The sequence below is a fragment of the Lepidochelys kempii genome, chromosome 5 (assembly GCF_965140285.1).
Source record: "Lepidochelys kempii isolate rLepKem1 chromosome 5, rLepKem1.hap1, whole genome shotgun sequence".
Classification (NCBI taxonomy): Eukaryota; Metazoa; Chordata; order Testudines; family Cheloniidae; genus Lepidochelys; species Lepidochelys kempii.
Window position 1 is genome coordinate 37,836,600 of NC_136384.1, and position 26,949 is coordinate 37,863,548.

Genomic DNA, 26,949 nt, shown 5'->3' on the forward strand with positions numbered 1-26,949 from the left:
TTATCTAAGTTTACCTGAAAATGTCCTTTCCTTGAGTAATAAGATCCATAGTTCCACTACAATGGGTATTTCACTCTGTTTGTAACTTCACGGCAAATCCAGACCTGTCCGTCATAGGCAGTAGGGGAAAGCCCTCCACCTGAAGTTCTCTCCATTTCAGTCAACTTCCATATCCAGGATAATTCCAATCTACTTTCCTAAATTACAGATTGTGTAAACTACACTTTGGGAGGTGAGTGGGGGGAACCACAGTGTTTTCTCCTACTGTGGAACATGGGGATAATTAATCCTGAAAAAGTAAACCCAAATATTTGGATATCATTTTCCATCTCTGTCCAATGAGAGAAAGACCCTTTTATTTCCAAGGTTGTAAGGATTTTCTCTCTGAGCCAAAGACACAACACTGGGTCTCACCAGACAAAACACTCAACTCCAAAAATTCAAGTGGTGGAGATAAACAGCTAATGAGAACACCACTTTAATAGAAAAAAGTTAAGTGACGGTTCCAACAGGAGTTCAACTGGATGATCCTTGTAAGGACCAGAATGAGGACCTTGTCGGGGTGGAATAAAGATAGTCTTTCTAAGAAAGCACTTACTGTCAGGATTTGTGGAAAATTCTCTTTTCCCAAACACATGGAGAACATGAGACTCTGCAGCACAGACGCTCTTCTACAGCTATATGAAGGCCTGACTGCACTCAGTGCTATGTTGCACTCCCTTTAATATGGAAGTTAAAACATGGACCTTGCAGCAGCTGGTAGAATATGTTCTGTTTGTTGACTTCTTTCTAGGATCCATGAAAGAATTAATCACATCATCTGACTAGCCATTTTTGAATCGGGATGGAGAATTGGTCCTGGATGGAGAATTTGTCTTTGCACTAGCAGATATCCTCTATGAATCAACGACATTGGGAAGTCCACCACTATGTTAATGAGTACTGTGAATCACAGCACCTTCAGTCAGAAGGCATAAATAGTATCACTACTGCTTTCTCTTTCCTAGCTTTTGAATGATTCTGGGGAGCAGTGGAAAGGCATACCGAACACACCTTGGCGAGCTCTACAAGAAAGTAGAGCTGTCACCTCACATCCTAAGTCCTCACATGAGAGGAGGCTATGGGTGCTTTATTGCTGCTTCCAAATGCAAACAGGTCAATCAGCAGATTGCCAAGCTAAAAATGAGTGAGGATACTTCCAAGTGGATTCTTTGACGAGAAGATGCCAGTAAGACAGTTTGATGTTTTAGGACGATATCTAATATATTACATTTACTATTTAGCTCACAGTTATTCAGGTCATGAGAAGGTGCAGTAAGTAGTAAGAAATAAGAGAGAAGCCAGAAAAGGTGATGGAAAATAACTCTTTGGAAAAAGCAATTGCCATCTATATAGCCTCCAAGTGAGCAGCAAATCAAGCAATCAGAAAGACGAGAAGCCTACCTTTAGAGAAACTGCATAATGAGTTGAACAACTGCCCACAACTTGGTCAGAGGAAAATACATGCAATTGTGTGGACAAGAAACAAAAGAATGATGGTGTGAACACATTATTCATAAATGATGCAGGAGGCAGACTGCTTGTGACAGGAGACATGGTATGTAACCAATGCTGAGAATACTATAAGAGTCTACTTAATAAGGAGAACCCTTTATATGCTACAATACTATCATGTGAACCAATAATTACATGTGTTGAGGACTTGTGAGAGGCAGATGTCAAAGCTGCCCTGCTGAAGATGGCATCCAGAAAAGAAGCAGATCCAGATGAAGTCATGGCAGAAATGATCCAAGATTTTAGAGAAGTTGGTGCACACTGTCTCACACATATCCTGCACATAGTTTGAAAAGAGAAGAAAATCCCAAGAGAATGGAGAAAGTCCATACTGGTATTAATTTACAAATGAGGAGGTGACATACAGATTTGGTTGAAGTACCGAGGAAATAATAAGCTACTGCCCCAATGCATGAAACTGCTAGAGAGTAGCAAGTACTGGAGCCCATTTTAGGAAAGGAGTAGTTTGGTTTTAGAAAGGAAAAGGGGATGATAGATGGTATCTTCATCATTAGACAGTTAGTGGAAAAGAAGCTGGAGGGAAATATTGACCACAGTTGGGGTTTTCTCTCTTTGGAGAAATCACTTAAATTCCTAGGAGATTGCTGGTGCCTCTATAATGATTCTCTGGGGTACCAGAGGACCTTGTCCAGATGGTGTCCAGGTTTAAACAAATTGGTTGTTTAATAATTTGTTCCAGTATCTTTGTTCAGTATTGAAGTTAGGCTTACTGGTCTATAATTCCCCAGCTCTTTCTTTTACTCCTTTTCAAGATAGGTACTATGTTTCCCTTTTCCAGTAATTTGGTACCTTATCAATCCTCCATGAGTTCTCATGATTCAGAGATTGCTTTCCCTAGTTCCTTACGTACTCCAGGGTGATATTTCATCAGGCCCTTCTGACTTGAATATATCTAACTTATCTACGTATTCTTTAACCTGTTATTTTTCTGTTCTGGTCTGAGATCCTTCTTCCTTGTTAATATTAATTGGGTTAAGCACCTGGTCACAACTAACTTTTTTAGTGAAGAGAGAATTAAAAAAGGCATTACACTTCAGCTTTCTCTGTGTCATCCATTATTTGCTCTCCTTCCCCATTAAGTAATGAAACTACACATTATTCCATTGTTGTCTTACATTAGAAACATTTATAGAACCACTTCCTATTTCTTTTTATGCCCTTGCTTGTTGTAACTCATTTTGCCCCTTTACCTGTCTGATTTTGTCCTACATGTGCTGTTTTTCTACACGCTTTCTTAGCAATGTGCCTTTGTTTCCACTTCTGGTATGGCTTTCCTTTTGATTTTCAAGAGCTCCTGATGCAGCCAGATAAGTCGATTCCTATTCTTCCTATCTTTCCTCCACATTGTGATACTTTACTGCTTTGCCTCTCTTCTCTCATTCAGTATCAAAATGCTGACTCCCACTTCCGACTGGCCAGTAATGCCAGCCTCCTTCACCCACTTGCTAAATTTTCAAGCATGCATCTTTGTTCTTTCTCCCAGGCTGCCCCTAGACTTCAGAGGTGGTCCCTGTAAACATCCACAAAGTTACCTCCTCATTCTCCTTCAAATCCCTCCTTAAAATCTCAGTTGCTGCGATGCCTATAAAAAAATTGACAGTAGTGAGGGTGCTGGTGTGCTGAAATCATTGCCCATCATGCTGACCAATGATATCTCATTATTTCCTTGTACTCCCCCATCTATCTGTCTGTATCCATCTGCTGTCTGATATGTTGTCTCTTATCTGTATGTCTTGTAAGCTCTTTGGGGGAAGGAACATTATTTTGTTCTGTGTTTTTACAGGGTCTAGTACAATGGGGTCCTGGTCCATGATTGGGGTTCCTAGCCAGTGCAATAATCCAAATTATGTAATTAATTAATTAATAAGATCATGAATTTATACATCAATACTGCCATCTATTGGCTATATTTATTCATAACACTACACATTTGTGCTTCACTTTAATATTTCTTTACTGCTTTTTCTTACGCTTGCGATCCTGGAAATCCAAGTGATATCTTAAAAAGCCCAATTTATGCTGATGTGTAATGGAAATCAGACATCTCTAAATTATTTAAAGCCAATATATTATTTCCCTCCAAGTACATATGTACATTTTGTGAATTACATACAGCTAGAGTTAATGCACTGCTGAGGTTGAGAAATCAAGCACTCAAGAGTCAGAGAGTTTCAGGGATTTTCTTCTATAATATTAATCCAGTTAAATTGCATATCCTATATATTTTGTGATATGCATTAACAAAACAGAAAGAAACATTAATGTTTCTATTTAACCAAAAGTCAGGAATAGAAATAAATTGCAAAATGGCAAAGTAAATAATATGGCAACAACTGTTACCTTAACTTTGGGAATTTCCAAACTTTGCGTACTTGATTTCTTGACTTTTATGATGCTAGTGTTAGAAGTTTGCATTTTTTCCTCCTCTAATCCACTTCTTTCCCCTTTATCTTTTTCTTTTAGGGAAGAGAGAAAAAAATGCCCTTTGCTGAAAGGAGCTGACAGGCTCGTCAGGGTCTCCAAATTCCTTGAGCTAGAGCTGTGCATCTTGAAGACTCATAAACCAACTGATTTAGCCAGAATCCTTCTGAATGTAGCCCTGCCTTGGCCCCAAACTAGGGTGATCAGATGTCCCGATTTTATGGGGACAGTCCAGATTTTGGGGTCTTTTTCTTATATAGGCTCCTATTACCTCCATCCCGTCCTGATTTTTCACACTTGCTGTCTGGTCACCCTACCCCAACCATTAAAATCTAAGGAAACTGAGGAAAATACCCAAGTTTGTTCTCAACTGTTAGGAGGGTCCATAGGATGAAAATGGTCTCAGACATATCTAAGCTTCACAGATCAAAAGTCAACATACTGAATGTCACCAAAAAGCAAATTGCAATTTGGAATTCTATGCGGAATTTGCTATGTTCTTTGATTGGATATTCAGTGTACAAAAAGCATCAAAGCAAGTAAGCTTTGCCATGAAAGTCTTCATCTGTAATTTGTTTGAGGGCTCAGAAAATGGTAAGAATCAGAGCACAGTATGGAAGCTCACATTAATTCAGCAACATTTCACAACTATTGACTAAGAAGAGACGTGCTAGTGATCCTGATTTAAAATCAAGAGACCAACTGGGTTTATGACTCCTTGCAAGAAAACATATAATAATATATATACATATAATATATGCATATAATAATATAATAATATATATACATATAATAATAATAATTATAAACATATAATAATTGGCATCATTTTGCAAAACAAAGAGGATTTAAAAAAGGCTTGGAAATAGCATTATACTCCTGCTATTACTATTATTTCTTGACTCATATTTACTTGTTTTAAAGCACTTCTGGAATCCTGTGCCAGGTCTTCTTAGACCTCCCCTCCTTTGACTAAATAATCAAAAAGCTATGCAGTCATTACATTCACAGGCACCACGGACCTGAAAATAAGACTTGTGATCTTGTTTGTTAAATATCATGTTGTGTTAATATTAGCTGCTGGGCTACACATTGCTCTCGCTGTAACTCTGAATGATAAACATCAGGACTTTTCTTTTTGCTGTATGGTCAGCATTTTATACCTGTGTTAATGTAAACTTTATGTATGCATACTGCCCTGAAGAATATTCATCAGTTAAAATTAAGCAGGAACTCAATCCATTTTTTCCTCATTATTTTTCTTGTTTTTATTTTTGTCTGTGAAGTGGCTCCTATATTTGTTGTCCTGAGGTGAACAGGTAATACTGAGGGATCATAACAAAGATATCATGAATGGATAACTAATAAATGTAAATGATCTTTAAATATTTGGGTTTTTTTCTTTACTATCTGTCTTTCTTTCTCTTTCCTTGCTTTTGTTTCTTTTTCTTTTTTCATTTCCTTCTTAAATTTACTGTTGTGATTTAATTAAACTTAACAGAAACATGTTTATTAAGGTTTAATGATAAATATGCAACTCAGATATATGATAATGTGTGCTCAGATGAGCCATATAAATCTTATTGTATCCCAACAATGTATTTCATTAAATTTTCCACATAGCATTAGTATAAAATGACTAGGTATAACTTTTCAGTACTGCTCACCCCTTCTTTTCATTTATGTACACTTCAATTTTTTGCACAATTAAAATTAATTTTAAAGAATTTTGCCTGTAACAAGGTGTACTTTAGGAGTCTGTAGAAATTATGTTGGTTGTATACTTTATTGTGATATGACCTTTGCTTTCTGCTTTGAGTAGCAGCTTTTCAAGAATGCTGACCAATCAGATAGATGGCTCAATCTCTTATTTGGATACTGAGATCACTAGAAGGACATGTGCGAGACATGTGTTGCCTCCTAACCTGAAGGTGTGAAGATGTCTGTTTCTGGGAGGAGTGCAGACTGCTTCCAGCCTTTGTCACCTCAGTGTCTGAATGAACAGCAGATGAAGACACTTACGATGTCAGGACATTCCAGTGATGGCAGTCAGAAGAAAATGCTTGGTCAAGGAGGGGTATTTGACTATCCAGAGGTAAGAAGGTCTGCTCTTTGTATTTCATGTTCCCCTCCATCCTGCATAGTGAGCAGTGTCATATAAGAGCTGCTCCATTGCACGACGGCAGAATCTCTAGTCTGATGGGGAGCACTGGAACGTTTACCCATTTGTGAGCTCTGATTAGCCAACTGTTCTTACATGTTTAATGTTGTTTCAAAGGAACACTGATTATAAATATCAAAAGAGAAGAATGTCTTCAGTGTTGCAATAGTTAAATCATTATTCCAAATTTTTGCTCTGTGTTGAAATCTCACTAGGAATTCAAGGAAATGCCAAAATGAATTATGGGTTTATGGGAGGAGCAGTAATTGAAATTGTTAACTGAAATAACTCACCTAGAAGCAGGTTGGGGATCCGTATTGTACCTTAGACTGGGAAAGTCTTTTCAAGTAGGAGTGTCACAAGAAGTGACACAAAAAGTTTGGCCTCATGGAAGTAAGGTCTGGATCAGACTGTCTGTCTGTGATTACAATGTGTTTTTACATTCTTTTCAGGCAAGACAAGACCATTTTTGTCTCACTGATCTTTGGTCTCACCCATATTGTTCATACAGGGTGAAAGGGGGAAAAGGGGCGGCACTAGGCCTAGGAAGTGTTAAATCAACAGGCCTTACATGGTGCATAGGCCTTGTGCTGCCTCTTGGCACACAGATGAATGTCACCTACAATGGCACTCAAATGGGAAAAGAGCTGTCATTGGGTAGACAAATTAACATCTACAAAAAAGATACATAAGCTGAAAATAGCAGTCCCAAATTCCCAAGGATTCGAATACTAGAGGAAAATACATTTCACAGTAATGAATGAGAATTCACACATCCCGAAGGATGACTTGTTAAAAAAGTATGATGTTCAATTAATTTTTATTCCATTTTTATAAAATAAATCTTAGCACTTACATCAAGATCCGATGTTTCTATTCTCCTGATTTCCTTGTTCAGTAGGGGACCTTTGCAAGCATGTCTATCTACTTTAGGGGTTTACAATTCAATCCATAACACATACTCAGCAATGGAAGTTGGAGCAGATTTAAAAATTAAAAAATCATTTGGCTATTATTCATTTCTAGCAGTTAGTAGAGGTTAGAGAATTACATGTTTTTTTAGTGCCTTATAAAATAAAATAGATTTGCATTTGACTTAGGACTATCATATGAGTAACATTTGTTTTGGTATGTGTTTGCAGGATTAGCCCGTCTGGCAGAAAGTACATAAAACACAAAAATAGTAAAAAGCAGTGAGAAGCTTGAGGAGCCCCTCAAGAAACCCTTGTTAAAATTTTGACACCAAAGTGAAGGGAAGTTAGAGTCTTTTTCTGCCTCTGATGGAGTCATTCCATCTCTGGAATCTGCTAAATCATTCCTGTCAGAGCCTCAAAAATACGTCAAAAGGGCAATTTTAAAATTTATTTATTTATTTTGAGCCTTGGGAATAGACTGGATTGCAACGTAACAGATTTATCATTTTTAAAAGGGTGAGGATACCTCCTTACAAACTGTTCATCCATCTCACCACTATGCTGTACTACCAAAGCAGTGTACTTTTAGGAACAAAGTATAAACATTTTCAGAAAAGGGTAGCTTCTCATAATTTAGCTGATACATTGTTAACCTTGTGAGAAATTGTTCCTGTGGAAATGCTGGAAAAGTAAACACATTCTCCAGTTCCTCACTTCTTTTGTCCACAACCACAGGCAACCATGGTACACAGGGTTTATAACAGGCTCGATGGGATAACTGTTGCACCCCTTGCCAAAAAAAAAAAAAAAAAAAAAAAATTTAACAGCCTCACCAATTAAAATAAGATAAATACATTCCTTACAAAAATCACTAAAGTAACATATTCAGAAATTGAGTGAATTTCATGGGCTGGTTGACATATTTATTGGCTATTTTGAAATTGGATTGACAAATTAAGTGCATAAAAATAGCATGTATGTGTAAGGTTGATTGTAAAAACTCTTAGTAGTGAATTCAGCAGCATTTGTGATTGTTGTCTTTGATTTCTGAAGGAGCTGATTTATGGTACCAAAAATGTAATAGACCATTTTGCCTGGGTTTGTTGTTAACATAGGGTGAAATGATAGCTAAAATGTGGGAGGTCTACATTTTTTCTTTTTAAAACACTTACATGTCACTGGCAATGGAAGAGTTTCTGGACATGGACTTTGGAGAGAGGTCATAGTCACTGTCTGACCGGTAGAGGAAGGACTCCCTGCGTTGACTATGGACGAAGTTAGCCTGGAGAATTAACCCTGACCCAGGGCTCGTCATGGGATCCAAGGGACTCCGTCCCGAAGATGTGCCATTGTCTACATCAAAACTGTAAGAAAGAGGGGGAGGGGGGGTAAAAAAAAGATTTATGCTACAGTTATGCTGAGAGTTTTGAAAATAATAAATGCAGCTATAAGAGCAGATGCCTCTAACACATTTTTCACTAACTAAAACCTTCTGTTAATAGTGGGAAAATCTACTGCTGATCAACTCCACTGTTCAATCAATAACAAAGGTGTGTCTGGAGATATACTGTGGAATTGCTGATAACCAAAGAAAGAATGACAGGGGAGGGGGGTGAGATAAATCACTATTAAAGTTATTGAAGTTTACACGCTTCTTGGGATGTGGGGTGTCCACTGGTGGCACTATGGACTTAGTGCATGTGTTTTCTCAGCTGAAAAGTGTGTAAGAGAAGAAACACAAGCTTGGGCCAATGAGCTGGAGCTGCTCCTATGGTCAGCTGTATTAGGGAACACAGCAGGAACAGGGAGGGAAGGTGGTTTTCAAGAAACTGCTTATCCCTTTGCACACAAGAGCACATTAGCACATTAGGGAGTCAAAGTGGATCCAGAAGCTTTCTTCACCTTCACTGGTTTCTCCTCCATGCCCTTGTCCCCCTGGTCTTGTGACCTGCCTCCCCGTCTCCCACTCCAAGGGATATGATTCCAATCTAGCTTCTTACATGGGCATCATAATACCTGACAACTGCTCAAATATTAAAACAACAACTGTCCTATTTTTATTCCCAGCAGTTAGGAATATAATGCTTGAATAGAATTAAGGGGTGTGGGTATATTAGGGATTGTTCTTATTGTAAAGCTAGGTCAAATAAATTAGTTTTGCATTTATGGCTATTCAGAGTAAGATTTGTGGCCATTCTTATTTCTTGTGGCAGTGAGTTCCACTTCCATTGTCTAGATCCAGTTCCTGCCAAAGCTCTGTCTACTGGTCAACGATTTCATTGTTCCCAAGGAGCATAGCCGGCATGGGAGGCCGTGGTCACAGAGAAAGAGAAAGGTGGGGTTTTTTAGGTAGCTAGAATCAATTCCACAAAGGGCTTTGAAAACTCAGAACAAAAAAGTCTTGAACTGGACTCTGTAACCAATGGGGAGCTAGAGCAGAGTGCACAGCGTTAGGATGATGAGCTCATGGCAACCTGTTGCTTAGCAGCCCACCCGCAGCATTTTATACCAGATGGAGAGATTTTTGGAGCATATCGCTCAGTTTCTACAAACAATGAGTTACAGTATTCAAGTCTGAAGGTGATGAATGTGTGAACCACAAGGTCAGGGATGCATCTGATAGGATGGGGTACAGTCTTCTGGACAGGCACAGTTGTAAGTGGGTGCTATCTGCTACCCTGGCGATTTGTGCCTCTGCAGAAATAAACAGTTCTATTTTCAGTGCTCCATAACAGAAAATATATGTTGGGTACCTTGGGTGCTGCACTATATATCTGGTGTGGCTCTGCTGAAGTGCAAGTGTTGGGAGTTAAAGGTTGATTCTTAAAGAATGCTGCTAACATCTGCTGCAGTGAAGTGGTTAAAAGAGGATGGATCAAATATTAAATATTCATTCTGAATGGACTGTGTCAGGTCTGATTTGTCCATCAATCATGGCAGGGACTGTCTGCTTCTTTGCATTTGCACAGTGCCTAGCACAATGGGGCCCTATTCTTGGTTGGTCCTTATGCACTACTGTAATAAACATGATTCATCTTATACTACTAGATACTCTTCCAAGTAGCCAATGAAAAAAAGAAACAAAGCAATTGAGACGGGAGAGCGAGTGGAGGAACTGATGACCCATCAGAATATTTTGGGCAGGGAGGGGAGATGGTAACATCCAAAATAGAGATGACACTGCTTAGTAAAGAAACAAGCTCATTTAAAAAAAATATTTTAGAAAACAGCATTCAGAGGAGGAGAAACAGCCCTCACATTACGTCTCAATTCTCAGCAATCCACCCTCTGGATAGAGGTCTGCATTGCATAAGAGAGTATAAACAAAACCCAAGAGTTTATGTATTTTACTTTTATCCTCTCCTCAATCAGTTTGTTATTCTTCCTTGAATTTCAGGCATTCTGCTGCATTTCTCTTGAATCTGTCATCACCTCAGATACCATCTCTCACAAATGGTTTGAATACAGAAAAGGAAAACAAATATTCTCTGAAAAATTATTCAACACAATGGTATTCAACAAGGACTCCGCAGAGTGAGCCCAACAGATGTTTTCAGAACTGTTCACTGATTAGATCATCAGTAATATCCTGAGATGCATGGTCTTTTGAACCTTTGTCTTTACATTTCAATTCCTTTTGCTCATATCTGAGTATGTTTCCTGTGACTACCAACACCCTGTTATTACAGGCCCCACTGAATTTCCAAATCTCAAATTAGCTGCGCTTTATAATTTGAGAAATAAAGCATAGTATTTAAAGGCTCATGGTTACCTATAATATTCTTAATGGCCCTCTTCTGAAATCAGTGCACTCATTCACTGTTCTTCCAGATTCAGTTAAAGCTTTTCGTTCTCACATTTAAAACACTCTACCCTTCCAGCTCCTGCTTATATCTCTGTCCTAATTTCCTCATACAACCTGATCCTGCTCCCTACAGTTTCCTCAAGTCCCTCCCCTATTTTCTTTGCCCCATTCTAGTCTCCTTTCATTTTTTCCATGCTTTCCGTACCCTTGGAAGAGCATCCGAGTCGATATTCACCAAACACTCTCCCACTCCTTAAAACTCGTATGTCCTGCATGTATGCACACAAAATTCCCCCTGCAGCTCATGTGTATTCCTTTTTTTTTAAAATTCATACTATATCCGTTTGAGTCGTTAGGATGGCAGCTTCTGGTGGGGGAAGGAAATGAGTTTCAGAAGTCTGCTGTTTTCTTACAATAAAGCACTGTATATACTGTACGCTGGCACAGGTGCTGCAACTAGGGGTACGGTTGGTGCTGTCGTACCCCTTGGCTCTAAGTAGTGATAGCTACCCAAATACACTGTTTCCGCCGTCTGCACCCCCACTACAAAAACTGTTCCAGCACCACTGCATGCTGGTATTTAAATAAATAATAAAATTACTGTTTATTAATGGCCAAAATTTTAAGGCTTAGTTGCCTAAAGTTTACAGAAGCGCTAAGCACCCACAGTTCTTGTGGAAATCTATGAGAGATGCACATGCTCACACATCTGCAAATCTGGGCACTTTTATTTAGGTAACTATGGATTTGGGAACCTGCCTTTCACAGCCAGGCCTGACAACTTTGGGCAAGGATAATTATTAATAAATAGAGTTCCACTAGTTTAATCATGTCTGAATATGACCCAGTTCAAAAACATCACTTAATAGTAAACCAGAATGCTTACAGAAACTCAACAGCATCATAAAAGCAGTTTAAGAATCCAAGTCATTTACAGGATACACGATAAAACTTAATTGAAAGGCTTTACTCCTGTTAGCACCTGAGTTCTGGCAGACAGAGTTTGGAGCAACTTTTCTTGAAGCACATTGAAGATATCTCTAACATCTAAACAGTACAAGGCCAGCAGAATTTCCTGACATATCTTCTGTTAAGGATTTGAAGGCTTTCAAAATTATTTTAATAAGCTCTTCAGGTCACCTTTAATATAATTTTAGGCCTGGTGGATGATGGCTGGCTGACTTTTATTTTAATTGTAGTTAGGGGGAAAAAAACTTTATTTCTTGTGTTATGAGACTGTCTCCCATGCCACTTGTAAGTTTGTGTAAAACTAGCAACACCGAAAAGCAAGAGAACATATGAAATTGGTTTGAGTTAATCAAAAAACAATGTTGAGTCATATGAACTTTTTGAAAACATGGTCCCAAATTCCATTTAATTATTTTCATCAAGATTCAGATGAGTGTGGGCTGGCTTGTTTCGGGTGGTAGCATTGCAAAGTTCAGCAGTCTTGGATCATTTTGCTTTGAGTTTTAGGTTTGTTTAAACCCAGAAATTCAAAGTGTCACGGGATGTAATCCCACACAAACTGAAATAAGCAAACCAAATGTTTGCCTCAAACCTCTCTGAATGGGAGCTGGAATCCTCCATAATTCTGTTCATTAAGTAGTTCAGTAACCATTATTCATTTGGACCCGAAGAGAGCTCTTAATTTAGTCAAGCAAAAACTTGGAGGAGAACAGTGAAACCCAACTGAAACTTATTTAACAGATGTGGTCCTCTAATTAAGAATCTGGGGGTGATGCCAGGCAGTCCCCAAATAGGTGGTTGTCTAACAAGTATGGTCTTTTGTACAGGTTTCCTTGACCATGGAATTCATCAGTTAATTTCATAGGATAGTTCAGGTTTCTTTGGGGGTTTTTTTGTTTTGGTTTTTTTTTGGTTGGTCGATCACCCTTTTGGGGGAATCAGGTATGAATTTTTCACTTACAAAGCTTATTTCTCCCAGTGTGGATTTCTGGTGCTTTGAAGCAAATGATTTTGCCCTCCACTGAGGCAAAGGTTTATGTTTTTAAAAGTTTTAAATTTAAAATCATGTAGGCTAGAATCAGCAGAATTGCATGCAATCATTCCTGACATGAGGGGACCCATAATCTATATTTCTGGACATCCACTAGTATGCATGAGGCTGAGGAGTTTTGTGACTTTGGAAGTGTTTGGAGTTTAACATTGTTATACTGTGCTGTATCCACTAGATGGGTGTAAAAAGTCAAAAAAGGAATCAGCTTCAAATGAATCAGGCAGGCACTTGGAGCTTGTGCTGAAGAGCCCCAAATGACTCTCTCACGTAGGTTTTTTATGAAAAAAAGTTGATTGATGGTGCATTAATGGAAAATAAGTCAGATACAGATTGCGGGAGATAATGATGCTTGAGAAATTAAAAAATGCTGACATACTAAAAAAATTTCAGTAACACTGGAGCACTTACAAATGTTCTGTAGACCTTGCTAGTTCCTGAGGAATACAAGATATACTAAAAAAACTTTCAGGCACAAAACACTAAACTACTATGTGTGCATGACTGTAAACAAAAGAGTTTGTTAATCTGAAAAGAAAATATATTGATTCTCTGGGTGAAGCACATTTCTTATTTGCATGAATTAGTATGACTGGCCACATCACTGCCAAGTGGATAGACAGCCATAATGAGCAAATTTATTTAGGACTTTCATGCACAAGATAATTTGTCATTTCATTTTATATATATATTTCTAATATATTATAGTTTAAAATTCATTATTGGGCAGATTTACTATCCTACCCAAGTAGAAACTGCAGTGAGCCAGTAGTGGCTCCTTGATCCTCATCCTCCAGCCTTGAAGTAAGTTTAAGTTGCCAGGAGCAGTTGTAAACACTATTCTTTCTCGGTTTCAGAGTAGCAGCCGTGTTAGTCTATATCCACAAAAAGAAAAGGAGTACTTGTGGCACCTTAGAGGCTAACAAATTTATTTGAGCATAAGCTTTTGTGAGCTACAGCTCACTTCATCGGATGCATCTTACTCAAATGAAGAAATGGACGTATGGAACTCTGCTCATCCACATACCCTCCCTATTCTGCTCACACCACATCCCCAGAATACTCCCCCACACACTTTATAAATTGGGGGGAGAGGGGAAAGACTGGCAAAGGAGGTGGAAGAGCAGCCTCTGCCATCTTCTCACTGGCAGAAAGTTCCCCTGTACAGGGGAAATTCTCTACTGGCCTTCTTTGGCCCGTTTAAGGCCATTTTGCACCACTTACGCAATGCAAAGTGGCTATATTGGACTGCAGAATCTAGCACATAAAGCACGATATACCAAACATACCTATATTAAAAGAACTTTAAGGTTCCAAAGAGAAACACCCCAAAGCTAGGAAATACCAACATTAATTCTGCCATGCATATGCAGGGATTTTGAAAAATCTTTTAATGACGAGATCACATACAATTTCTTTTCACAGAACCCTTCTTCATTCCATGTACATAATGCTCAGTGAATAACAGCATGCTCACTATTTCTTCACCATTCAAAAGATGCCCCCATGTCTCATTCATTGCATACCATCCAAACACTGCACTCAAAATGGACTAAATACAACCTATATACCTTTGTACAGTGTACATTCACAGGGTAACTGTGTACCTCCCAAACATTAATGTATTGATACTCACAATGCCCCATCAAGGTGGGAAGTATTATTACACCAGGTGATACTCAGTAAGATTAAATAATTTGTTCAAAGTCACATAAGGAGTCTGTGGCAGAGGCAGAAACAGACCTAGACTTGCCGGGTACCAGCTCATTGAGTTTTTCCCTTTTGATGGAAAAACACTGTCTCATTCACAACACAATACAGCTTCTGCGCTGAATGAGGACAAGTTTTTTCTGGACACCAGACCAATTTAGTATACAAGCCTCTCTCCTTCTCTCTCCAATATGCATAGAGAATGAGGCAGGGGCCCTTGGCAAAAAACAATATGTGCTTAGCTAATAAAACATTGTATCAAAATACATACACACAAAAGGGAAGAAGCAACCTTAGCTTTGTCATTTCCTTACTGTTGTGTAATATAGTTAACAGCCTTAATGTTCTTTCAATGTAGTTTTGTTTGCTTTGTATAGAATTTCCTAATTTAAAAAAAAAAAGAATTCCACCATATTCAGCTATTTGCTAGACAGCATAAGAATACTCTATTGTGCAATATGTGCAACCAGTCAGGAGGAGCTCTTGTGGCCATCCATGCACACCTCTCTCATTTGTAAGGAAATGGCCCTGGTCCCTGAGCACTTTCAGTAATGACAGAAAAAGACACAGCTTTGCCTACAAACTTTCCTAAGCAACAAACAGGCAGAACTGTGGCCTAGGATTGCATTACAAAATGCAGTGTGAATATGCAAAGAACACTTTAAACTCTTAGACGTTTTATAAACCACAACCCATTTCTACCACACAGCCATGTCCTACAGACCAATCCCCCTGCCAAATTTCAAGGTGTTACCACTGACAGGTTAGAGCTGTTCAAAAATGTTTACGTAATGGGAAATCTGTATTTTGGTTCTTGAAAATGGAGGAACAACTTTCACTCAAGCTTTCCACAATAATTAGCTCCCTGGCTTAGAACAAACCGGCCACATTTCAACCAAAAATGTATGAGACTGCAAAAAGTTATAAACAGCTCAAAATGACTATTTGGAATTCAAAAACATAGGGCCTGTTTCTTTATTTCATCCAGCTTCTGCCAGACTCAGCAGAGGGTGAGAATGCTGTTTACAAGCTCCCTGATTCCTGACTCGACTCCAGGCACTACCGTAAAGTGCACCTGGTAAAATGTATGATGGTCCAGGCACTCCTCCTTCCTTTCCTCCAACCTCACCTCCATTGCAGCTGTGGGGTGGGAGATGTATGAGCCAACATCCTTGAGGGCTCGTCTACACTACAGGTTATGTCGGTGTAATTTATGTTGCTATCGGGAGTGAATCAGCCACTCCCCTGAGTGTAGAGTTGCCAGCTCTGATTGAAGCTATTCCGGGAGTTTTTTTTTTTTTTTCCCAACATGACATAATGTCATTTTCTTAAAATATCCTATTAAAATCTCCTGGGTTGCTTTCAATAGTCACCAGGAGATCGATTTGATTCTTGGAGACTCCAGGCCAATCCTGGAGGGTTGGCAACCCTACCTGAGTGATGTAAATTACACAGACCTAACTGCCAGTGTGGACAGCAATATGTTGGCCGGAGAGCATTTCGCACTGACATAGCTGCCGCCTCTTGCGGAGGTGGTTTTATTATGCCATCGGCACACAGAATCTTCACCAGATGCTATGCAGCTGTGCTGCTGTAGCCTTTCTAGTGTAGACTAGCCCTAACTCTACACCTACGGGGGACTTCTCCACACTACGAGTGTCTGTCCTCAGCAGAGAGGTTATGGGCAGCCTCTGACTGCCTTGTGCTATGGGGCTGAGAATGTAGCCAACAATGTCTCCGGGAGTTCCCCAGCGTGCCTGAGGGTGGAGAGAGTGCACAGTGTGTACCGGTGGCATTTTCTGGTGCACAGGCCCTGCTCTGTAGGCCAATGTATGGAGCCAGGGGAGGAAGGGGACTCTCCTTTTCTCCATTCATTTTTGAACAGCTGGCTCACCAGAGGAGGAAGTGGTGAACAGTTCCAGCACCAGGGAACTGCTATTGTGATCAGACCTTGTGTGGGCTGCAAAAAATGTGTGTGCTGAGGTTTTGTGTGTGTCACAACCAGATAAGGGATTTATCACCATCTTGTTCTTAGTTATTACAGCCATTGACTTGCTGTCTTTAGATGCTAATTATTTCAGAGGCTATGCCAGTTCAGATGATGTCGAAATCATGCCAAATACAATAACCCAGTTATTCAAATCACAAATAGAGACTCATGTGATACCATATCATTAAAAGTCATCTCACAAAGTCATAAAATTAACATCCCCAGAGGCAACGTCCAAATCCCAGTCATACAAAGTAGGGTGGGAGGACATGAAAGGAAGAATGGAAGCTTGTCTTTTAATAAAAACAGAAACTGACAGTTAGTAAGAGTGGGTTTTTAGTGAAGTATTTAAGTTGCCTAGGAAAAGTTCTGCCTTGATTTGCACACTATGCAAATTCATTGATTTCAACGAAGTTGCATGAGGAGCAAATCAATAAAATTGAGGCTCCCTATACCTGTCCCAAAACGTGTTTAAATTACCACAGAATTATTAAAATATGATTCCTTTGTGAAAGTACTGATTTTTGAACAAACTGGGTAAATAAATTAGAGGGTCGGACAAATACAGTACAGAATACAACAATTACTTTTCTTTAGTCTTTTCTTAATTTTTTTTATCAATAACCTTAATATTAAAATTTCTGAGCCAAAAAGCTGATTTACATGTGGATTTTGATTGACCTTTGTGACCTGAAAATAGGTACCCAAAGGTCACTCAGCAATGCTCAGTAATAAAGGTCAAATTCTTGAATGTTCTCCTGTTCATCAGAAAGAAACAAATCTTCAACAATTACATGTCCCCACTGATTCCCAGCTGGACATCAGATTTTAAATAGGTTAACCCACATTCTCAGAAAAACAAACCCTGAGAAGTTCTTCAATTGAGTCACATCATCACTTCTAATCTGATCTGAACTGAACTCTTGCGTAGATGCAAACTCTTCAGTGACGATTCTTCAACACAATTTCTTTACACAGATACATGTCCAGGGACTCAGGTGCACCAATGTCTAGTTTTTTATTTGTTTTCTTTGGATTTCTTTCCTCTTTACTAGTAAGAAGTAAGGTTAGATGGAGATGAATGGGCAAACACCAGAGAAAAATCTGCATTGAAACTTCAGTATGAAATATTAATCCATCTCCCCATGTTTGAAACAAAAATCACTGTTTGTGACCCACGTAAATATTTTGTACTTTCCCTACAGCAAAAGTTTTTGAAAATAAAGCAACATTAACAAGAAAGCTATGATCCAAATTTGAATTTTTCACTTACCATACTATATTGTAGAACTCAAGCCCACTATTTACTTGTTGGTTTGAATTTCCACTTCAATGATTCAGCAAACCAACCCAAAATGGCATGGATAGGTTTTTCCGAACCCAGACTCCAAACAGAAGAAGAAAATGTGTCATTGATTGTAATGAGACATGTAATGAAACTTCTGAGAATCAGTTTAATATGTTCCTCAGGGCTAACTCTGCTATGGATGGTCACATGCTGCAGAAACAGAAACTCCTGAAAGATCTTCAAAGGTAATCTCAAGAGCAGAGCACTGCAAGAATAAACATGTCTAGAAATCACAAAAGACATAGATAACTGTGCCAGGACTTGTAATCAGACAAAAACTCTAACAATGTCCTGGTCAGGTAATAAGCAATAATAGTCACTAACAATAATAATAATAGTCAAGAAGTCCAGAAGCACCTCTAGAGTGCAACCCTTACGACAAATGGAGGGCACACTTCTCAATATCATCTCAGCCATACTTCCTAAAGTCCTCCTCCACTGGTCTCACCATTCTCTTTTGTCTAGAGCAGTGGTCCCCAAGCTTTTTATCACGTGCCCCCCTCTTACCCCTGTCCAACCCCATCCCCTGGAGCCAAGACAAGGAGCAAGGGCATGGCTCCAGGAGGGGTGGGGATGTGGACAGGGATAAGAGGGCTGAGGCTGGGGCCACAGCTGCGGGTGGGTATGGAACCCTAGGGGTGAGGCCAGCAGCCGGGACTCTGGGTGAGGGCTGGCAGCCTGGGACCCTGGGTGCGGGTCCAGGAGCTGAGCTGCAGGCATGGGGCCAGTAGCCAGGAGTTTGTAAAGGGGAGTGTGTGTGTGTGGTGTTCTGGTTTTGGTTTCTGTGTTTGTGGGGTTTTATTATTATTTGACAGGAGCTTAGGAGGGAAGGCTATGACAGCTACAGAAGCAGCAGTAGTAGAGTTCTGAAGAATGGAAGAGACAGTGAAGACACTGCTGTGGAAGCTGTGGGGTGTACATTATTTTGGAGAAGGTATCTGAAAGCCATTTGTATGACGTGTTGCCTGATAGATCTGATGGAAGATAAGATCCAAGGTTTGGAGATGCAACTGGAAACTACGGATGAGTTTTTGAAGGGGATTTGAGCGGATAATAGAGGGAAGGGAGAGGCGGCTGAAGGGAAATCTCAAGACTTGCAGATGCAAGCTGGACTGGAAACTGTAAAGGCAGACTGCTGGATGAGGTAAATGGCTAGTGGAAGCTTGTGACTATGAGAACAAGGCAGAGGCAAAGATTGGCGCTTAGCAAAGGAGAAACAGAATGGAGGAACAGGTTTGCTGAGTTGGAAAATGAAGGGACATGGCAGGCAGTAACACAAGGTGGGAGGGCAAGGTGGAAGAGAAGATGTGCTAATCTTATAAGAAGAGGGGAAGAGTCAATGGAGATAGCCAGAGTTTGGAGCCCCTGGATGATACAGGATGACTCGCAGAAGCTTGCAAGTGAGAACAAAATAAAAGGAGACTTGCAACCAGAAAGAACAGAAGGAATAAGGCCGCACAATTTCACCAACACCAGGAAAAGTCAGGTATTTGTGATTGGGAACACCAGACTAAGAAGAGCAGACAGGCCTGTCATCATAGCTGATCTGGAGAACAGAAGGGTTCTGGAGGATGGTGTGGATTGCACCTTCAGCAAATTTGCAAATGACACTAAACTGGGAGGAGAGGTAGATACGCTGGAGGGTAGGGATAGGATACAGAGGGCCCTAGACAAATTAGAGGATTGGGCCAAAAAAAATCTGATGAGGTTCAACAAGGACAGGTGCAGAGTCCTGCACTTAGGACGGAAGAATCCCACGCACCGCTACAGACTAGGGACCGAATGGTTAAACAGCAGTTCTGCAGAAAAGGACCTAGGGGTTACAGTGGATGAGAAGCTGGATATGAGTCAACAGTGTGCTCTTGTTGCCAAGAAGGCTAACAACATTTTGGGGTGTATAAGTAGGGGCATTGCCAGCAGATCGAGGGCTCCATCCCGTAGCCCGCACCTCGTACCCCATCCCACACTCCAACCCCCTACCCCAGCCCTGAGCCCACTCCTGCATCCAAGCCCCTCATCCTTGGCCCCACCCCAGAGTCCACACCTCCAGCCAGAGCCTGCACCCTCTCCCACACCCCTTCATCCCCAGCCCCAACCCTGAGCCCTCACCCCCTCCCACACCCAACCCTCTGCCCCACCCCAGAATCCACACCCCCAGCTGGAGCACTCACCCCCTCCCACACCCCAACCCCCTGCCCGAGCCCAGTGAAACTGAGTGAGGGATGGGGAGAGCAAGCGACAGAGGGAGTGGGGGGGCATGGCCTCACAGAAAGATCAGGGTCTCGGGAGAGGGGCAGGACAGGGAGCAGGGCAAGGGTGTTCGGCTTTGTGCAGTTAGAAAGTTGGCAACCCTAGCCCCTCCCCAGCTCCGGGCCCAGTGCTCATTGGTCAAAGGGGCCTTGGGCTGGCTGTGTGTGTGTGGGGAGGGGGGAGTTGACCCTGGCACCCTTCTGACCATGGCACCCTAGGCAGTCACCCATGTCACCCCCCCTAAGGCCGGCCCTGATGATGTCATTGATTCTTTTGCTGCAAATCACAACAGACAGATTGTCCTTAAGTGATATGTCTCATCTGTGATGAATAGTAGCTCAGTCTTTGTACATGCAGTTATTTGTTTCATAATGTATGTCAGTTTTTCACTGGTTTAGTGAAAACCTTGAAAACCACTCGTCCCATACTGTATGTTAAAAAATAACTGGTATTTACATCTTGATTTTTGCTACCTGTCAAATGCTGTTTTGGGGCTTTATTGGCAGCGTTTTATTTATTTTGTGCTTTTTTGGGTATTTTTGTATTAACTGGCAGTTCATTTAGTTAAGAGTCGAATTGCTTTTGTTACTTTAACAAAGACTGTGGCTCATGTGGGTGCACAACAGACACAGGAAGAGTGAAACCACTCTCTCGCCACCCCCCCAAAACAGCTTTAAAAATGTTTAGAATTTTCAGATTGTATGTATTTGATTTGACAATGAAAAGACGGGCTCAACTGGCTAGGGGAACAAGTGTACTTAGTTTTGGTCAGTTGTTGTTTATTCTACTTTAAACAGCAGTGTGTATGTGTTGTTTTGTTTTCTTTGCATGTGCAAATGGCTAATTTTAAAATATAATACAGTACGTTCTCCAGTTTAAAGTAATTAGCTAATAGTATTATTTAACCAGTATTTTTTCCAGAAGTTTTCATTTGTTTATTACCATTGTTAACATTATTCGTATTGTTAGTTTATTTATTTATTGGCTTTGGGTTTTTTCCAATTGGTTTTCTGTGAATAAATGCTGCACCAATGAGCTGCCATAGATGAAGTTTAACACTGACCTGGCCATATATATATTTATTCTCCTTTTCAGGATGACATAGATAAAACACACATTTAAGTGCATATTGTTAAAAAAATAAGTAAGTATGTGTGCCCACAAGATGTATAGCGGAACCGCCCAACCCCCCAGTATTCTGTCTAGCCCACCTCAATCCCCACACCAGGAAGAGACTGGCACCGCCCCTGATCCACTGAGATTATTTTTTTTTATTAAACATCCACAAAACATTTTTCTGATTTTTTTCCTGCAGGTTTATTTGATAAGCATACTGTTATTTTATTCAGTGGAGTGACTGATGAACCCCCACAGGAGCTCAGACTGGAACTGCAATGTTGGAAATTTACATTTTAGTGGTTAGTATACACACTTCATCATTACTGCATTCTACTCTGTAATATAAATTTGATTGACTGAGCATCTAAAAGGCCTCAAAGATAATGTGGAACATATTTTCTTTCAGAAAGTTTAACTGCAACCATAATTTAAACAGATTTTAATTTAAATTCTGTTTCCATGTAGATTATAAGAATTCTATTAACTATTAAACAAAGTAACTACAATTTGCACTCGTTTTGCTGTCAAAGACGTCAGACTTGCTGAGAGGAAAAACTCAAAATGTAGTTCTTTAACTATCAAAAGAAAGAACACAATTAGTGCAAAGTTACCACAAGCACTCACCAGCCTTAATTTGCTAAACGACATAAAGCAGCACAAATAGGCACGTTTTCAAGAGCCAGTCCAAGATGAACTTGAGATGAGATAAAACAGAGCACTAGGTGTTACAGTTCTCTTACGCCAATGGCAAAACAGACTACGTCTTGTCAAAGAAATGATCTTTCCTCCATTGAGAAATGCAGAGCTACACAGCTACCATTTCATGGTCCTTATTTAGAAGAGTTCCTGAGAGAATGCTAGCACATTTCTTGTAAATGTGATTTAAAACTTTCAAACATATCTCACATTAGTTGGTTACTTGTGCCAATTGGGCTGTACATAGTCAGGGATTAAGAAAATTGAAGTTTAAAAGTCAAAGCGTCTTGTTAAAAATAGAATTTGAGCAGCAATAAATGTAATGGTCTGGAGTGAAATAGGAACCAAACAAATACATTATATTGTAATGGACAGTGATCCAGGAACCAAAAGCAACCGAGAACATCATCATCTAGGAAAAAAGTTATTCCTTTGATCAAGAGCATGAACCCCTTCCTATTGAACTGATATCTGACTGTTTTACTAAACATTACAACACATTCAGAAAAATATGCCCACACACAACTATCAACAAACAAGCACAAATTCAGGCTCTCCCATCCCACTGCACAGGGTAAACAGGATGTGCGGAGCTCAGTCCAGCTCCATGGGAAACTTGTGCTCTAGTACAGTGGTTTTCAGCCTTTTTTCATTTGCGGACGCCTACAAAATTTCGAATGGAGGTGCGGACCCCTTTGGAAATCTTACACATAGTCTACAAACCCTTGGGGTCCGCAGACCACAGGATGAAAGCCATTGCTCTTGTGTACAGCAAGGGATTAAGGCTATGTCTACACTTGCAGAGTTTTTGTACTGTCAGTTTCAATGGTGATGGAGAATCAGTAAAAGAAAAGCGCTGGTTTGTGGTCTCATTTACTTCCACAGGCATCAGATTGTGTTCACATTTGCAGCACTTCGATGAGAGCAATGCACTGAGGGCAGCAATCCCACAGTGAAGCTCTCTCCGTTTTGAGGATAGGTCTTGTGGGAAGGGCGGTGTGATCGCAGGGCATCCTGGGTCCCTGCACAGTCTCCTCTCCCCAAACACGGATCAGCTCCAGTAGCTCATCATTGCTCCAAGAAGGGATCATTTGCTCCGTGAAGCAGCCATTGTCACCTGGCCAGATGATAAGTGAGCACTTGCCAAGAAAACAGGAAGGGGAGTTTCAAAGTTCCCAGGGCTTTAAAGTGGGAGGGGCAGATGTCTGTTTACTTGGCATCAGAGCAGCAGAGCTGCTGGCCAGAGCGGTCACCTAGGCACTGTGGGATATCCTCCGGACGCTAAAAGCTGTGTAAACAGGAAGAACGTGTCTTCACTTGCACATTACTGCAAAAGCATCACCAGTAAGAGCTGTACACCTCTTGTGGAGCTGGTTTTCTGTTTGTGGTGAAACTTTGAGTTTCACTGCAAAAAGTTATTGGCAAGTGTAGACGCTCCCACAGTTTTTGTGCAAAAAAGGGACTTTTTGCGCTTTAAATGGCAAGTGTAGACATGTCCTAAGAGCAGGGTTGAGAGGCTGATCGGTGGATTGCTCCTGTGTTGATTCATCAACCATTACTTGCCTCCCACGGAGCTAACTGTATTACCCTGGAAAAGTTACAAAATGCTCAGTCCGACAGATGCATATGGAGAAATGCCAACGTCCAGGACAAGTGAGTATAGTAAAACAATGACCGGATAATTCTGCTGATCTGGGAACAAGGTTTGTTGAGAACTTACTTGCACTGAGACCTGGTTACTTCATTCCTCTGGAGTATTGCCTGTGGAATCTGCACTTTTGCAAATTGTAATCTAATAGTAATGTTAGCAAAGCTCAACCTACATCTCTGAAATCTTTGTAAGCCTATCACATGTGGACACATATGCACAGGCACTGAGGTCATCTCTAACCACACACCATCATCAAAGCCATATGTGTGTGCAAACACCAGCCACTCTTAGCACATGGTATTGTAATAAAATTCATGACCAAAACCTCTAGCTTCTGAACAATGAGATAAAAAAGTAACCCCGATGGGTTAGCCAGTAGCGGGACGCTGTGCAACTGAGTAAGGGACAATAGTATATTAACATATACACTTGTAGAGCAAAAATTTTTAATTCAAATAAAAAACAAAAAAATGCCTTAGTGGCTAGAGCACTGGACTAAGACCTGGGTTCTATTTCTGGCTCTGATACTGGCCTGCGGGGTAACTTTGGGCAAGTTAGTTTGCCTCTGTGCCTCTGTTTCCTCATCTGTAAATGTGGGTAATGATATCTGTCTCCTTTGCAAAGTGCTGTGAGACCTGCTGTTGAAAAGCAGTATATAAGAGCTAGGTACTATTTTTAAAAACTGAAACTTTGACAAGAAGCTTATAATTTCTCTGACACCCAATTTTTGTTTTTGATTTTTTTTTGTGACAGAATACAGCAAAATGCAGAATGCAGAGACTGGCTTTTTTTCTCTCTCTCTCTAACTTTTTAAATCTTCCTCAGCTTTGGCAAAAGTACAGTGGTCAAAAGGAAAAAGACAACAATGAAAAAGTGGGTAAAACCCCCCCAACTTCTGGACATCGAGTCTATTGCATTCAGTGGTAAAAAGGAAGGGAGGGGAAAAAAAACAAAGAAAAGAAAATTCACACTAACATTTGTCAAATAAATTCCATTAAAAAATGAAAAAGTGCAAAATCATTCTGCTTCAGATCAAAAATGACTCAATTTTTTCATAAAACTGTTTTCCCTTGCTTAGACCAGCTCTATATACTGCTACATTACTGTTTTTCCTGTCAAGTATGGAAAATCAATATTAAGGGGAAAAATTAAGTGAATTTGTTTTACAAGTAAAAAAATACTAAAATGTAGCAATTATCTGTCTCCAGCATACCAAACTTAATTGTGTCTAGAATGCAAAGCTCTAGCTGAGATACTGTATTTGGCATTTGTGGTCTGGCCTGTACTTGGAAGGCTTTGCTGGTATAGCTATGCCAGTATACTATCCTGGCAAAGTGCTCCACTCTGGATGCAGCTTACACTGGCAAAAATTGCTTTTACCAGGATAATTTACTCCAGCCCCAACCGAGTGAAATAATATGTACTGACAAGACCACAGCTTTGGCAGTACAACTGCATCTACACTTGGGGCTTTTGTTGGCACAGCTACTTTGGTTGCAAAACACACCTCAGAAACCTGCCTGACATAGTTATGCTGGCAACAATTTGACCTGGCCTTCACCTCAAAATGTAGTATTGCCCAGAAAGGCTAGAGCCAGGCAATGCTTGACACAAAATATAACAACTGAAAAGGAGAGCCAAATAAGCAATCATGCATAAGACTTACAGGGTATGTTTTTTTCTTTGGAATTTGTCTCAAACTGTCAATATAAACGAGAACTCCTTCTTGTTTAGTCAAATATCTTTTTTATAGCGCTGCTGATCAAACAAAAAGCAGCAAATGTGATATTTTAATGTAATTTTTTGCTAGCAAATGATGGTTACAGCCTAAAGTGGACACACATGTTTATGTGACAGAAATAAAAATAAGTATATGTTTACTTCATCTTCACAGAGTTGTACAATTGAAGGAATTACTATAAGAAATCTTTGAGACATGTAAGTTTTTGTTTAGGAATCTAATTAAAATTCCTTAGGCAGTATTTCAAATAGAAAGAGAAAGTGGCTGCACATTTAATTATTTTTTTCAATTATTAAAATCTAAACATTCACTGACATTTGAGACACTGAAATAAAAAACAGTATTTTTTTATTTGAATCTTAAAATAATACTGTGTTCTAGTATAATCTTTGTGATTGTTCATACATTCAGATCAGCATAGCACTTTTGCCAGATTCCATATAATTTGAACAAACAGCAATGATAAAGAACTTTGTTTGAAGAGTTTCAGAGTAGCAGCCTGGTCGGGGTTCTAGGCATGTGTATTCTATCTGCTTCCCAAGATCCATAAACCTGGGAATCCTGGACGCCCCATCATCTCTGGCATTGGCACCCTGACAGCAGGATTGTCTCGCTATGTGGATTCTCTCCTCAGGCTCTATGCTACCAGCACTCCCAGCTATCTTCGAGACACCACTGACTTCCTGAAGAAACTACAGTCCATTGGTGATCTTCCAGAAAACACCCTCCTGGCCACTACGGATGTAGAAGCCCTCTACACCAACATTCCACACAAAGATGGACTACAAGCTATCAGGAACAGTATCCCCGATAATGTCACGGCAAACCAGGTCGCTGACCTTTGTGACTTTGTCCTCACCCTCAACTGTTTCACATTTGGGGACAATATATACCTTCAAGTCAGCGGCACTGCTATGGGTACCCGCATGGCCCCACAGTATGCCAACATTTTTATGGCTGACTTAGGACAACGCTTCCTCAGCTCTCGTCCCCTAACACCCCTACTCTACTTGTGCTACACTGATGACATCTTCATCATCTGGACCCATGGAAAAGAAGCCCTTGAGGAATTCCACCATGATTTCAACAATTTCCATCCCATTATCAACCTAAGCCTAGACCAATCCACACAAGCAGTCCATTTCCTGGACACTACTGTGCTAATAAGCAATGGTCACATAAACACCACACTGTACCGGAAACCTACTGACTGCTATACGTACCTGCATGCCTCCAGCTTTCACCCAGACCACACCACACGATCCATTGTCTACAGCCAAGCTCTAAGATACAACTGCATTTGCTCCAATCCCTCAGACAGAGACAAACACATACAAGATCTCTATCAAGCATTCTTAAAACTACAATACCCACCTGCTGAAGTGAAAAAACAGATTGACAGAGCCAGAAGAGTACTACAGGACAGGCCCAACAAAGAAAATAAGAGAACGCCACTAGCTGTCACCTTCAGCCCCCAACTAAAACCTTTCCAGCGCATCATCAGAGATTTACAACCTATCCTGAAAAATGATCCCTCTCTCTCTCACAGAT

General features: G+C 40.3%; 1 protein-coding gene across 10 annotated transcripts in view; it reads right to left on the reverse strand.

Annotated features, from left to right (window-relative positions):
• Positions 1–26,949, reverse strand: part of PDE4D (phosphodiesterase 4D) — a 773,254-nt gene that overhangs the window by 174,440 nt on the left and 571,865 nt on the right. For all 10 annotated transcript variants that reach the window (XM_073343989.2, XM_073343991.1, XM_073343992.1 and 7 more), the window contains one exon: positions 8,244–8,435. In XM_073343989.2, coding sequence (XP_073200090.1) covers positions 8,244–8,435 — 192 coding nt within the window. The remainder of the gene's footprint in view (positions 1–8,243; positions 8,436–26,949) is intronic.